Source organism: Tamandua tetradactyla, chromosome 10, assembly GCF_023851605.1.
Source record: "Tamandua tetradactyla isolate mTamTet1 chromosome 10, mTamTet1.pri, whole genome shotgun sequence".
In the NCBI taxonomy this organism is placed as follows: Eukaryota; Metazoa; Chordata; class Mammalia; order Pilosa; family Myrmecophagidae; genus Tamandua; species Tamandua tetradactyla.
This window is the reverse complement of record NC_135336.1, coordinates 2,583,864-2,597,307: the sequence shown is the minus strand read 5'-3', so window position 1 is coordinate 2,597,307 and position 13,444 is coordinate 2,583,864. Positions and strand designations below refer to the sequence as shown.

Sequence of the window (13,444 nt, the reverse complement as noted above, 5' to 3'; positions counted from 1 at the left end):
GTCCTAAGAGGCACTTTATTGCATAGGATCTGGGAACTGGCTCTCTCCCCTTCTGCAGCGCTGCACGGGGCTAAAAAGGAAAGGGGTGTGAGATGGGAGAGAGCACAAGCAGGCACTTTTTGTGGGGGCCAGAGGATTCAGGGAAGGGGGTCAGAGGATTCTGGGAAGGAAGTGAGACGCAATAAGGGGCAGCAAACACTGGCCTACCCCTTCCCAGCACCGAGAGAGGCCAGCCCCGGGCGGCAGTGACATGAGTCTGTTGGGAGGGCACTGGCCCGAGCCCAGGTTGCCGGTGGCCTTCACACGTTGGCCGGGCTGTAGCACAGCAGATGCAGCTGCAAATTCTGGTCCCAGTGGCGCAGCAGCAGGAAGAGCCCACGAGCTGCAGCCTTGAGGACAGCCAAGTCGAGGCCGTCAGGCAGATTCTGAGCCCGCAGCCAGCAGTCGGCTTTGGCTGCTGCCAGCTCCCACTCGCCAAAGGCGGCTGCGCATCGGTGCTCCAGCCAGGCAAGTGCCACGGCGGTGGCCCAGGTCCGGCCACGCAGGTCGGCGCCGCAGGGCCCTTCTGCTCCCTCTGAGCCGTCGGTGTCTGAGCCCCGCCCACTGTCCACCTGGCCTGGGCCCTCAGAACCCGTGCTGGGGGATGGGCTGCAGCAGGCCGTGGCGCTGTCGCCCTGACCCACACTGGGACCCAGAAGGGCCCAGGGGGAGGAAGCCGTGGTGGGGCTGAGGCCGGCGCGGTGTGCGGGGAAGGGCGAAGCGCGGCATAGGCGCTCCTGCGGGATGCGCACGGCTGCACAGAAGGGGGCGTCCAGGCGGAAGGAGCCGGGTGCTTCCTGTAGCCGCACCTGAGGAGAGAGGAGGTGGGGGGCGAGGCGAGCTGAGACGGTGCCGGCCCTAACAAGGCCACCCTCCACCTCCCAAGTCCTCACCAGGGGCAGGTAGTCATGGTAGCTGCTTTCAGGGTTGCTGTGGCCATCCTGGCCCGGGTTGGGGCTGCAGGGGCTGCGGCCATCCGAGCCCCTGGCCCTCCGGCGGCTTAGGTTGAGCCTCGAGAGAGGGTGGGGTGGTGGATGGTGAGGATCTTCACTGGGGGCTGTGAGGTCCCCTGCCCCAGACTTGGAGTTGCCATTTTGGCCCAGGTCCCAGGCACCTGCTGAAGAGCCTCCCTGAAGTCCTGTAACCAGGCCAGTCAGTGCCAGTGGGTGATTTCTAAGCCTTGTAGTCCGCTACCCTTTACTCAAATTTGGGTGTTACCTTTGGAATAGGTGACCATGGGCAGAGGGGCTGTATCTAGAGAGCCCTGAGAAGCAGGAAAGGTGCTCAGGGGATCAACTGGCTCTGCAAGGGCACAGGAGAACAGGGGTCAGGTTTCCCTGAGAAGGTGATCAATGGGACGAAGGCCCACACCTGAGCGGTCACTAGGGGTGAGGCCCTACCTGAACTCTGCACCTGCAGGGCTGTAGGCAGAACCTCCTGAGTGGTAGCATCTACAGCTACAGGACAGGTGAAGCATGAGGGTGCAGAGCTGACCTTGCTTGTCTGAAGTGCTCGAAGCCAGGATCTCCGGGCATGGCCTATGAAAGCAAAGATCAGCTGATGAATATGAGGGGGCATCGTCCTACCATCCACACTCTATAGAGGCTTAATAGAGGAAAATCTCAGCATTTCCTACAACTTCTCCCTCTGTCCACTTCTGAACAGAGTAGGATGCCTTTTTAAGCCCCACAGCAGCTCATCCTACCCAGCTTTGGCAGGAAGTGGTGAGACCAAGCCCCAACACATAGTAGGGCTGAGGCCCCCTTGACCACCCAGAAATTCATCACTGCACACCACCCAGAAGGGGCATTGATTGTGGCGACTTTTCTACTCACCCATTTCAATATCATCCAGTAGAACTTCCTGCAGTGATGGAAATGTTCTATATCTGCACTATCCAATATACTATCCTCTAGTCACATGTGACTTCTGAGTATTTGAAATGTGGCTCTTGCAACCAAAGAACTGAACTTTAAACTTTATTTGATTTTAACAGTTCCTGAACAACAGAGGTTTTTTCTTTATGTTATAGGTATTGTGAATCATTTTAAGATCACGTTTCTGTTTGCTGCTGGAAAGCCCTCCAAGTTTGGGTCCCACGCTTAGCAAGGAATGCATCTTTATATTCCCTTTTTCCTACTGCCCTACTTAATCTCTTATCTTGTCAAAGTGGATGAGCTAGGTCAAATATAAGGTGAACATATAAGGTGAACAAGGTGGCGTATAGAGAATAATCAAGCACACAGTCCCCCTGGTGCTATCCGCTGTGCAGGCTCCTTGGGTTCTGACTGGGTCCACCTGCAACTCACCCTGGCCAGCTGTGGTCTCAGCCCCTCGTCGGAGAGCTAGCTGTTCACTGTCCCGGATCACAGAGGCTGCCGTCAGCCGGTGGAGTGCTTGGTCCCAAGTAGCTGCTCTTTCAGGGAGTGTCAAAGGCTGTGACCTATCCCCAAAGCCCCACAGTGTCTCCAGCCCAACACCTACTTCCCAGCACATAGGCTGTTCCCCATACAGGGCCCGGATCACCACATGGCAGCGTGGTGCCTGGGGAGGCAGTGGCACTGAGACAGGTGACTCCCCATCAGGGGGCACAGCTGTGAACAAGAAGGGTGGTTCCATCAACATGTCCCAGTCCATGGGGCTCGGGGAGAGAAGGTTTCCTGGGGAGAGAAGATGGCAGGAGTTTGGGCAGTATGGTGCCCTGGCCTTCACCTCCCCAAGGTGTCAGGAAGCTCAGCATCTCATCTGACCCTTACCTGACTCATCCAGACTCTGTCCCAGTTGTTGCCCTGGCTCGGGGCCTGGTCCATCTGGTGCTGCTCCCAGATGAGGCTGCCAGGAGTGGCCAAGCACTGGGTTGGGCCGGCCTGGGGGAGACGAGAGACTCCTGCCAGCCAGGGCTGCTCTACGTCGACGGCCTAGCACCTCAGCGCTCAGGGCCCCGGCCTACATTTGCAAAGTAGGGACCACTGGTCAAGGAGCACCGAGGTCCCAGCCATCAGCTACATACACAGCTATATAAAGTGCCCCTTTGCCCCTCACCATCCTTAGGAGGAAAGCCAAACCTCTTGTGGCCTACAAGGGAAACCCCTTCCCAGAGTCATCTCACTTCACTCCTTATTTCCTACTTGAGGTTTTTGTTTGTGTCTATGTTTTTACTCATGTCTTCTCTCCCTTAGTTTGGCTGACTTCTGTTTATTCTTCTAAATATGGCTCTAGTTCCACCTTTAGTTTCCCTTACTCTGAGCTGCTATAATATCATGTCCATATGCTCTTCATTGGGTGTCACATGGTATCAACAGTATAGATTTACCCATCCATCTCTTAAGCTAGACTTAACGGAAACCACTGCCAATGGCTGGCACAAGGCAGATGGTAAATAAATGTTTGTGGGAGACATGGTATGTGGATATGGACTGAATCTCACCTTGAAAGGAGCCATTGGGGGTGCAGGTAGGGGGCAAGAGCAGGAGCCTGCAGGTTCTCCCCAGGCCAGGCTGCGGCAGCCTTGCTGAGAAGGGGGATCCAGGGGATTGTTGCTCTCGGGAGAGCCAAGGCCCTGGGAGCCAGGGGATTCATTGCTGCTGGTGGAGCCTGGGCCTGGCTCGGGGCTGGCAGAACAGTGGGTGAGCACGTACTGCTCCCGGATGTATGATGACTGGAAGATGCGGCGCCATATGGCTGTGTCAGTGGAGGGGTTGGGTCCAGGGTCGGTGGCTGGGTCAGTTAGAGCATCAGTACCTGCTGGGAGGCAGGAGAATGGACCCCACCCCTGGCACTCCTGCCCACTCCTCCTTCAATACAACCACTCACATACACTGGGGCACTCACTCTGCTCTGAGTCCCCAGGAGCCCATGGGCTGGACAGCCGTGCTGACATAATGCCTGTTCCCAGTGGCTCTGAGGTGGCAGTGGGCTCAGTGCCAAGGCTGGTGACAGATGGTTCCTCCTCTGGGGATGGGAACACAGAGCCACCCAGGCTCTGCCAGCCAGGCTCTTGGCCCTAGGGAGAGAGCAGTCATTGAAAAAAAATTTAATTGTAGGCATACACTACCTTTTTCCATACATGATTTAAAATGGCTCACAGCAAGAGGCAATAAAGTTAATAAGCCAGAACTGAAAGACCAGTACTAAGGAAGGAAGAAGCAGGCATGCTAACCATAAAGGTTAATAGAGCTTCTATGGCTGAGCCTCAGGTTTGGCTCTGAGCTTCCCAGCATCCAGGCAAAAACGCAAATGTGGTCTGTTATATAACTGTCATTGTTAAGAAGGAAGAAACATGCTTAGTTCTTCTTGAGAGATAAAGCTTTTCATAAATAACTACAGTTTATCAGGCACCTACTATGTGTCAGGTTCCCTACCAAGAACACTCAAATTACAAAACCCTCTGAAAAAAATTATTTACAGATGAGGAAATGTGCTCAGAGGTTGTGACTTGCCCAGAATCAAACAACTAGGAAGTAGTGGAGTTGGGATTTGAGATTTCTTTTACACTATCTCCATCTGTCACTGAATGTTAACAGAAAATCTTTCAGGTGGTGCTTTCTATAGGGCAACAGTTTCCACAAAAACTTCACAGCAAATGATGCAGGTGTTTTCTGTGGCTGTGTGCTACAGTGAATTCTGAGAAAAGCAAAGGGCAGCCCTTTACAGGGCCTGGCTTGGAGCTGGCACATAGGGCTCCCGGATGTACGAGGACTGGAAGGCCTCATGAGGGGGACAAGCTGGATTCACTTTGGGGTGCCCAGCATGATCTCTGGGGAGGCCTAGAGGATAGTAGGTTGCTCAGCAGAGAAAGGCACCGGGAATAGAAGGGTTTTAAGAGCTGCAGGGCCTTCTCCCCGCTGGCCAGGCCTACCCCTGGTAGGTGGGGCCGGAAGCCATCCACCCTGAATAGTGAGCAGTAACCGAGCAGGCGGTCCCCAGGGTAGAGGGCTGGGATCTCTCGGGGAGTCAGCAGTGCCTCCACAGCATCGGGCACAAACCAGTCCACAGAGACGTCACTAAGAGCGGGTTCCAGTGCCTTCCGCAGAGCTTGCACCAACTGTGGAAAGTGACCAGAGTGGAGATGTGGGAGAGAAAGAGGTGCTACCTAGCCAGGCAGAGCAGGAAGCTGACCCTTCCCCAGTGGTGTCTACCCAGCCCCGAGGCTGATGGGGCAAAGGGTCAGGCTGCAGTCAGAGGAAGGAATGGGAACAAGCCAGGAGACTAAGTGCTTAGCCCTCAGGGCTTGGACTGTCTTCTGGGCTGAACCTTGTTCAGGAGGAAACATGGACAAGGAAAGGCTTTTCAGAGACTTGGCTCAGTTCCAGGAGCAAGCTGATAATTAGATTTGGGGGGTGATCAGAGGCTGTGTCCCTATACCGCTGGCCTCCTGCAGCACCTGACAGCAGCACCAGCAGCTCCTCTCCCGGTTGGCATCTCAGGGGAGAGTTGGGAATGGAGCTGGGGAGAAGTCCTGACTAGGTAGTCAGGAGACCCTATGGCTTGACCAGTTTCTGTTTTAGACTTGATGTGTAACTTGGAAGGAGACAGGGCCCAGGCTCAAGCTCACCAGGGGCTGCAACCTCTCCCCAGGTCTCAGGAAATAGGCCTGGCCCCTGCTGAGGGCAGAGAGACCCTGAAGCAGCCGATGGCAGGCCAGCCCCAACCCAAAGGAGAAGCACCTGAGGAGGGAAGGAAAGTAGCCGAAGTCAGGAGCTGCTTGAGGAGGGGGGAGGATTCAGCCTTGGGCACCCAGCTCTGCCCACCCTATACCTGGCTGCCCCCCTGTGCCATCTCATGAACTCCAGGATTTGGTGGGTCTTGATGGCCATGGGCGAGGCAGCTGTGAGCAGAAACAGCTGCCGAGGGTGGGCCCTGTGCTGGGGCTGCCCCATCGCCCAGTCTAGCACAGCCAGCACATCTGGGGGGCCTCCTGCAGCCTGCAGGGCCTCGATGCTCTCACAGATCAGCTGCACAGTGTCCTGGAGAGAGAAGGCATGGGCTGGGCCGCGCAGGGCTGAAACATGCCACTGGGCCCTGAAACCTCCAGGCCACACTCACATCACTGCAAGGCTGGCTCTCTGGGAAGAGGGGCTGCACCGATGTCCCAAATGTGGCCAGGTTGATGAGCGTCTGGGGTGGGAGAGACTTCACAGCCAAAACAATGGCATCCTGGGGGAAGCCGGGGAGGCTGGTGTGAGGCAGGCCCCACGGGCACTACCCGAGGAGCTGCTGGAGAGCCAGGGATGGCAGATTGCAGCTTTCCCCAGGCCTTGGTTTCATGTGTAAAATAAGGGGTGGGGTGGGGCCATCTGGGAAAGAACCTGGGTGTGGGAGACTGTGTGTGCCTGAAATAGAGACTTGGGGTGTAAGAGAGAGACCCTAGGGGTATGAGAAGGGCTCTGGGGATGTAAGTCTGTGTGTGTGAGAGAGACTTTGCTGTGTGTGACTCTGTGTAAGTGTGTGACTCGAGGGTGTGTGTGTGAGAAGAAGAGACACTGGAGGTGTATGTGCTTGAATCGCTCCATTGTGACTGGGCATGTGACTGTGTGAAGGGATGAGAGAGCTCTTGGTATCTGGGAGAGACTGCAGATGTATGGACTTGGGCATGGGGGTGGGAGACTGTGGGTATGTGTATCTGGGGGTTGGGCAGGGCTGCTCTATAAGGGATTCGCCAGTGGCGTTGCTGTCCGTTTCCTCTTCAGAAGATGGTATTTTAAGCAACAGGGTGACTCCTGGCTTTGAGAGGGTGCCCCAGCCCACCTTAGCCGGCTGCCCCATTCAACCCCCCAGCCTGCCCATGAGGTGTTCCCACAGGCCTTGTACGCAGCACTGCTGCCATCCAACAAGAACAGGAGCTCCCGCGTGGCTGTGCCCAGGTATCCAGGCTTGGTGCTGAGGTCTGGGCAGAAGCTCAGCATCAGCATGGGGTTCAGCAGGATGTCCTTGTGGAAGCGTCGCTGCAGGAACCACACCTGAGCACGGGAGTCCCCAGTCATCCTGAGCCAGGCCTAGTGCAATTCTGACCAGTCAGTAATGGGACCCAGCCCTAGGGTATTTTTCTATTTGACCCAGCCAGAGAGGGCACTTTTTAGTAATTTGAACAGAGGCAAGGGCATATGCAGGTGGCTCTCTCTCCTCTGCCTGTGTCAGACCTAGCCCCTACCATCTGAGACACATCTTTGGGGACTTGTGTGGGCCTCCTATGACAGTACTCATCTGGCCTCTGTGCTGGAGGTTGACTGCTGCTGAGAGATTCTCCTTAGAGCAGAGGTGCCCACCCCCAGCCCCACCGTGAACCTGCTCGCCTGGGTCCTCGTGCACAAATGCAGCCAGGAGTGAGGCCATGGCCCAGGCCAGGACTCCGTGAAGCCATACCTGCCAGTCCCCATCACTGTCCCTTCGCTGCAACCTCTGGAAATCCCGGCGGGCCCTCACCCGGGCCTCGTACTCTGCTGGGCTCAGACTGCCGGACTCCAGCATCAGGTGTGGCTGGTGGGGTTCTAGGGGGTGGGGGTGGGGTTGAAACACAGTTCCATTGAGGAAGTCTCTGCCTCTGGACTTCAGCTGCCCAGTCCTACTGTCCTGGGAGGACCCTGTAGGTTTGGCCTCCCTGTACCAACAGGCCCAGCCTCCCAGATGACTTGGTTCAAAGTGGGTTATGGCCAGAAAACTATACTTAAAAAATGCTACCAGGGAAGCAGGTCGTAGTTGGCCCGTGTGCCCCAGTTCCTCACCACTGGGGTGCAGGAGGATCTCCAAGGCCCGGTCGCAGCGGTGACCCTCTGCCAGTGTGACACAGATGGTGGCTGCAGAACTGGCATGAGGGGGGGCATCTGCCCGCAGGGCGTGGGAGGGACTCTCCAGTCCTGAGGAACATAGAGGCAGGGCCAGTCACCCCACCCAAAGCCAGTACTAAGAGCACAAATATCACCTTCCCAGACAGCAGTGGCTGTGGGCAGGGACCATGGCTGAGTCAACTCAGCTCTTGGAGCCTGGTCCATGGGGTCAGATGGACAAGGATTCATCTGCTTTCTGGAGCTGGGAGGGGGATTCCCAACTTTGCTTCTGGCTGGTCAAAGGGTTACACATCAACCAGGTACTGATTTAGCATCTCCCTCCTACCTTTTGGACAAAGAAAACCCACTTTATCACTGGGACTGGTCCTGTTGCAAGCCTCTCTCTTCTCATTGGTGGGTGGCAGGGGAGAGAAGTAAATTAGATTGATAAACCTAAAGGTGAGCACGTTGCGTAGAAGTGGTCAGGAGATGCTCCCACTGTTACACGGGAGGCTTCTGAGGGTCAGGTCTCCATCTTCTTTTTTTCTATGTTCCTCCTATCCCTGAGCTTTATCTCAGTGAGTTGCTCTGGGAGAGGTAGGGCAGCTGAAGGGAGGGCCTTGTTCTGATATGGGCAAGGCCAGGCCAGACACACCTACCTGCCAGCAGGCATGGCCCAGTCACCAGCATCTCAAAGGAGAAAGTGTACGGGGCAGGGCAGCGCGCAGGGCCCAAGAACACATCCTGAGGGGTGGTCGGCTCCTCCAAGGCCGGCCCTTCCTCCTGAGGGCTGCCCGGCCCGAAGCAGCTGGTGGGGCTAGAAGGGAGCACGAGGAGGGTCACTGGGCCATGACAGAGGCCCCTTGCCCCTCTGGCTGACTGGCCCAGCCCAGCCCCCAGGCAACCTGCTAGCGCCCCTCACCCGCACTAGACCCAGAGAAGCCGAGGGAGGGACGAAGAGAATCACCATAGGCCCAACCTGTCGTCACAGAGCCCCGGAGACCGAGGGGGCCCTGAGGGGCCTGGTGGGGCCAGTGGGGTGAGCACGGAGGGCAGGGCCACGCGCAGCACCCCATCAGGCCTTGAGGGCAGCTCCCGGCTGCTGCGCAGGGTCACTGTGATGGTGCCAGCCGCAGCGATGAGGCCTGTGGGCAGCACCAATGTGGACCGGGCCTGGGCCAGATCCAGCACAAGATGACCTACGTTGAGGGAGAGAAGGGGTCAGAGAGGACTGGAAGCAGAGGCGATAGGACAATGTAAGATTGCAGGGGTGGGCACTGGCTCAGGATAGCCTGGGAAAAGGGACTCTGCATGGCTGCCGGAACACTGGGCTTGGTGATGCTGGATGGAGGCATGGGATGGATGATGGCAGAAGGAGACCAGCTGAGGGGGGAAGGACCTGGCCATCAGCAGGGAAGGAAGCAGAGGCATCACTGCTAATGAGGAGCTGATGAAGAGAAGCACTAATGAGGCACATCCATAGCACCCCCAAGGTGCTAGAGGACCCATGCTCTCTGCCCCTCTTCCCCTGCCTGCCTTTGCCCATCTAACCCTTGGGCACCATTTTCCTAAAAGACCCTGCCTTGTGAACTGACATTTCTCCCTGGCCTGTGACCCATTCTGCTCACAATTTCCCCTGCTTGTGAACTTTCAGGGGTTCCTCACTGCCCGGTAGGGGTGGCTCTAGAATTTTCTACCTAAGAGGAGCTTAGGAGCAGTAATCTATTTGGAAGCAGGCTAGAGGCCATAAAACTGTCTTTGCAGCCCAAGCACACCGTTGTTACTTAGATAGTAGGCTTATTTGGCACTGGTGGAGTTGTGGAGGTCCCCATGGCTGCTAAAAGAATGAAGGCCAGCCGTGTAAGTGGTAGCAAGGCCTACTTTTCCAGCCTGCACTACCCCACAATAATCATTTTTTAAAATTCACTCTGTTAAGAACTACTTAATGAATAAGTAGAGGAGAAAAAATGTGGGAGGAAAGGAAAAAGAAGTGAGAGAAGATGAAAGAAAGTGGCTTCTCTCCCAGCCAGGTGAGGCTTGGAGATGGCCTGATACAGTGGAGATAGCATAGGGTAAGGTTTTGAGTCTTAGTTCTGTGACTTCTAGCTGTGTCCTTTGGCAACTCTTTTGTTCTCAAGGGTCTCAGTTCCTGCATCCATAAATGAAGATTATAATAACTACACCACATCAATTGTGGTGAGAAATAGATGAGAATGGCTGCTAAGCACCTCTCATACAGCAATACGCAGTAAATGGCTGTTGCTATTATTTTCACCACCTATAAAAGTGGAGAGGGAACGACACTTGCATTATATAACTCTCTAGATTCAAAAGAGATGATAGCAGTTACTGGGCTTTGTAAACTGCAAAGCACTGTAAAAATGGGGTATTTTATTATAATTATCCAGTATAACCTACTTCCAAACTTTTTTTCACCACTATCACTGCCAGAGTGCCTTTTCCCTCTCCTTCACTTAATCAAGTCCTACCCTTCTTTTCAGTCAAATGCTGACTCCACTTCCTTCTGGAACATTCCTCAGGCCTCAGCCTAGTGCTCACCCTGCCCCTAACCACCAGATGGGCTTTTACCAATGGTCAGCACCACTGGATTCCTGTCCTTCTTTCTGGATGGTAAACCCTATGTGCAGGAATCAAATGAAGGTATGAATGAATAAATGAAAGAATGAAGTGTAAGCCACAGACCTCAGCACAGGGCTGGGCTTCCAGCCCCACACCCAGCTGTCACTGAACTCCTTTCTGCCAGATTCTGTGCCAGATACTGGCACTCGGGAGATGACCAAAACCATGTATCAGGCTCACTTCAGGGAGAGACAGACATGTGGACTCATAACAACTTATCCATCTGGTAAGTGTTGTGATGAGGTCACACAAAGGGCGGGGGAGCAAAGGAAGAGTGCAGTGAATTGTTTTGGGAATGACAGAGGGCTTCCGAGGAATGGGCCTTAAAGGACTAGTTTGCTTGTTAGAACATGGGAAGACAGAAAAAGTAGGGAGTCACGGAAACACCTGTCAGTCTGGCCAGTGCTTGTCTGCTATACAGGGGAGTTTGGATTTGATGCGGGAGGCGGCCCATTTACATGGCAATGACCAGGGGGGCTGTCTTTTACAGCAGTGAGGGTGGAGAGCATGGTGAGAGATGGGTGCCCAGGAAGTCTTGTGCTGGGTCTGTGTTTGTCTCCACAGCTGCAAACCTCAGACCAGGCAGGAGTCACATTACCCCAGCACCTGATGCTCATCTGCTTTCCAGTCCACGGCCGATGAAAAAGGGGTTGAATTAATGAATGAAATTCTGCGGCTGGAGAGGAAGGGTGGGAGCGGGATGCAAAGCAGCTGAAGACACCAGAGCGGCGGCTGGCTTTCAGGAGGGCAGGGTGGGGGCGCTCCGGACTCACCCTGCGCACAGCGGCGGGGCGTGGCGGCCCCCAACCCGGGGCCCAACGCGCGGCAGCAGGGGGCCTGCGAGCGGCGCCGGCTCTGCAGCCGGAAGGAGACCCGCCGTCCCGCCGCCTCGGCCTCGAAGCCCGACACCACCTCGGCCTCTGCCAGCGGGTACACGAACACGCCTGGAAGGCAGGAGGCGGCGTCGGACGTCGCCCGGCACCCACTCCCCGCCCGTCTCGCGCCCACCCTCGAACTCACCGTCCACCGGCTGCGGCTGAGGGTTGTGGTAAGTGAGCCGGGCCCGCAGGCTGAGACAGGGTCCGTTGGCGCAGGCCCGGACCCAGGAGTCGGTGAGCGGCAGCGGCGTCCAGCTGGAGGGGCAGTACAGACCGGGCATGGTGCCGGGTGGCCGGCCCTGGGGGCGGGGGTGCTGGATGAAGGGGTGCGCGGAGGGACTCCAGGGCGCCTGCACCGCGCGCTCCTGAAAGCCAGCGGCGAGGATCTACCGCAGACACTAGGAGACGGGCGTGTGTGTGTGTGTGTGTGTGTGTGTGTGTGCGCGTGTGCGTGTGTGTGTGTGTGTGCGCGCGCGCGTGTGGTGCGTGGTGCAAGGCTGAGCCCGGGCTCCAGCCTGGACCACAGGTGCGGGGGAGGGGTGAGGAAAGGCCGGGGAGGGGAGGAGGGAGGATGGCGAGATGGGCGTCTCGGCCCGTTACCTGGGAAGTCGGGTCAGGACGCCGCTCCAGGGCAGAGGGGGAACCCGGGGAACGGAGGGTTAATGATTAACCTGCGCTCCCGGCGCCCGGCAGTCCCGCCGCGGCTCCTCTGAGGGCGGGGGATGGGGGTCACAGCTGTTCCAACACCCGCTCCCGGTACCTGCCGGCTCCCTGGGGCTTCCAGCCACTGCCAGCTGTCGGAAGTGGCCCGGGGCGGGGGGTGGGAGTGAGAGCTGAGGTTCCAAGCGGAGACCAAAGGTTTAAAGGGCCGGGATCGTCCCGGCCCCCAGCCCAATGAGGGAGAGTAGGGGGGTGGGTGGGATGGGAAGCGAAAGGGCTACGTGCTTTCTCCCTCCGATGCCGCATCGGGCAGGGTCGGGTAGTGGGGGAGAGGGGCTACAGGCTGAGATGGAGGGGGTTGGGAAGAGCGAGATAAGGAGGCGAAAAGAAGGGGATCTTTGGAGGCAAGAAGGGGAGAGGTGTCGGTGCAGCGGGAAGCAGGGGGCTCCGCCCAACGCGTTTCTCCCAGCCCTCGCAGCGCTGGTCCCGGAGTGGTGGCCGGCTGTGGTCGCCGCTGCTCCCACGCCGGGCTGTCAGGGGACGCCGCGAGCTGGGTCTTGAGACACCCCGGCCCCACCCGCAGGCAGCACCAGCCTCACCGTTGCGTCTTCTGCGGAGTTCTGGGTTCGCGCCTGGAGCAGGGTGGGTGGCACCGCCTCTGCGTCCCGGGCCACGCTCGGTCAGGACACCTGAGGGGCGCGCGCTGGGACCCCCGGCTGCGGCCGCTCTGAGCCGGGCAGGTGCGCGGGCCCTGCTGGTGCGGGTGCGGGTCCCGCCCCCGCTCGGAGAGGCAGCCCTGGGCTCCCGCCTCTGCCCCGCCCGCCGCTGCGGCCCAAAGCACGTTCTCACGCTGGCTGAAAAACGCTGTATCGCCTTCGCCAGAGCTAGACAGGGCACCGCAGTGCAGGGAAGGCGTCCCGGCGCTGCACAGCCCCTGCCAATGCTGGATCCAGGCCTCCTCGCCCCACCCTCCAGTCCTGCAGGAAGTGCGGCAGAGCCTCAGTCTGCAAACCCCCAGCGTTGCAGCGACCCCAGCTACCCCATTATTCCCATTTCCAGTCCCGCCCACGCCCTTCCCCGCCCTGGTTAGTGACCCTCCCTCAGCAAGGCAAAGAGCCCCAGTCGCTCCATCACCGGAGGGCCCCTCCCCACCAGAAGCCAGCCCCCTTGCCTTGCACAGTGCTCCTCCACCGCTGCAGACCTTTCCGCGTCCTTGCAAGTGAGTGGGGGGAGGGAGTCATTGCAGGATAGATCCCTCAAGCTGTAACTTCTTGGTACCTTAGTTGCCCTGAGACTTGGAAGTGAGGCTCCCGGCGGGCAGAGTCCTACCATGGTAGTGACCCATCTCTCCACCCGTCTGTCACTGCAGCACCCTCAGGAGAAAATGTCCTGTGTAAAACAGGTCCCTTGCTATTGGCAGAATTTCCATGCAGCTTGACAAAGTTATACAGCTTAGGAAAGTCT

At 57.4% G+C, this 13,444-nt stretch overlaps 1 protein-coding gene across 4 annotated transcripts; it reads right to left on the bottom strand.

Annotated features, from left to right (window-relative positions):
- VWA5B2 (von Willebrand factor A domain containing 5B2) lies at positions 1 to 12,694 on the bottom strand. 4 transcript variants are annotated; one of them, XM_077117730.1, is made up of 20 exons: positions 12,580 to 12,694; positions 11,463 to 11,619; positions 11,216 to 11,386; positions 8,782 to 9,001; positions 8,462 to 8,619; positions 7,761 to 7,892; positions 7,402 to 7,526; positions 6,843 to 6,998; positions 6,085 to 6,195; positions 5,797 to 6,005; positions 5,594 to 5,705; positions 4,898 to 5,083; positions 3,871 to 4,042; positions 3,467 to 3,783; positions 2,796 to 2,985; positions 2,349 to 2,699; positions 1,440 to 1,577; positions 1,258 to 1,341; positions 933 to 1,177; positions 1 to 848 (listed from the first exon to the last, which is right to left on the bottom strand). In XM_077117730.1, the coding sequence occupies exons 2-20, from the start codon at positions 11,599 to 11,601 to the stop codon at positions 300 to 302; spliced, it is 3,765 nt and encodes a 1,254-aa protein (XP_076973845.1). In that variant the 5' UTR covers positions 11,602 to 11,619; positions 12,580 to 12,694; the 3' UTR covers positions 1 to 299. The 4 variants fall into 4 exon arrangements, with proteins under 4 accessions (XP_076973845.1, XP_076973848.1, XP_076973849.1 ...); XM_077117733.1 differs by having other exon boundaries at positions 933 to 1,156; XM_077117734.1 differs by having other exon boundaries at positions 933 to 1,153.
- Positions 12,695 to 13,444: the final 750 nt, after the last annotated feature.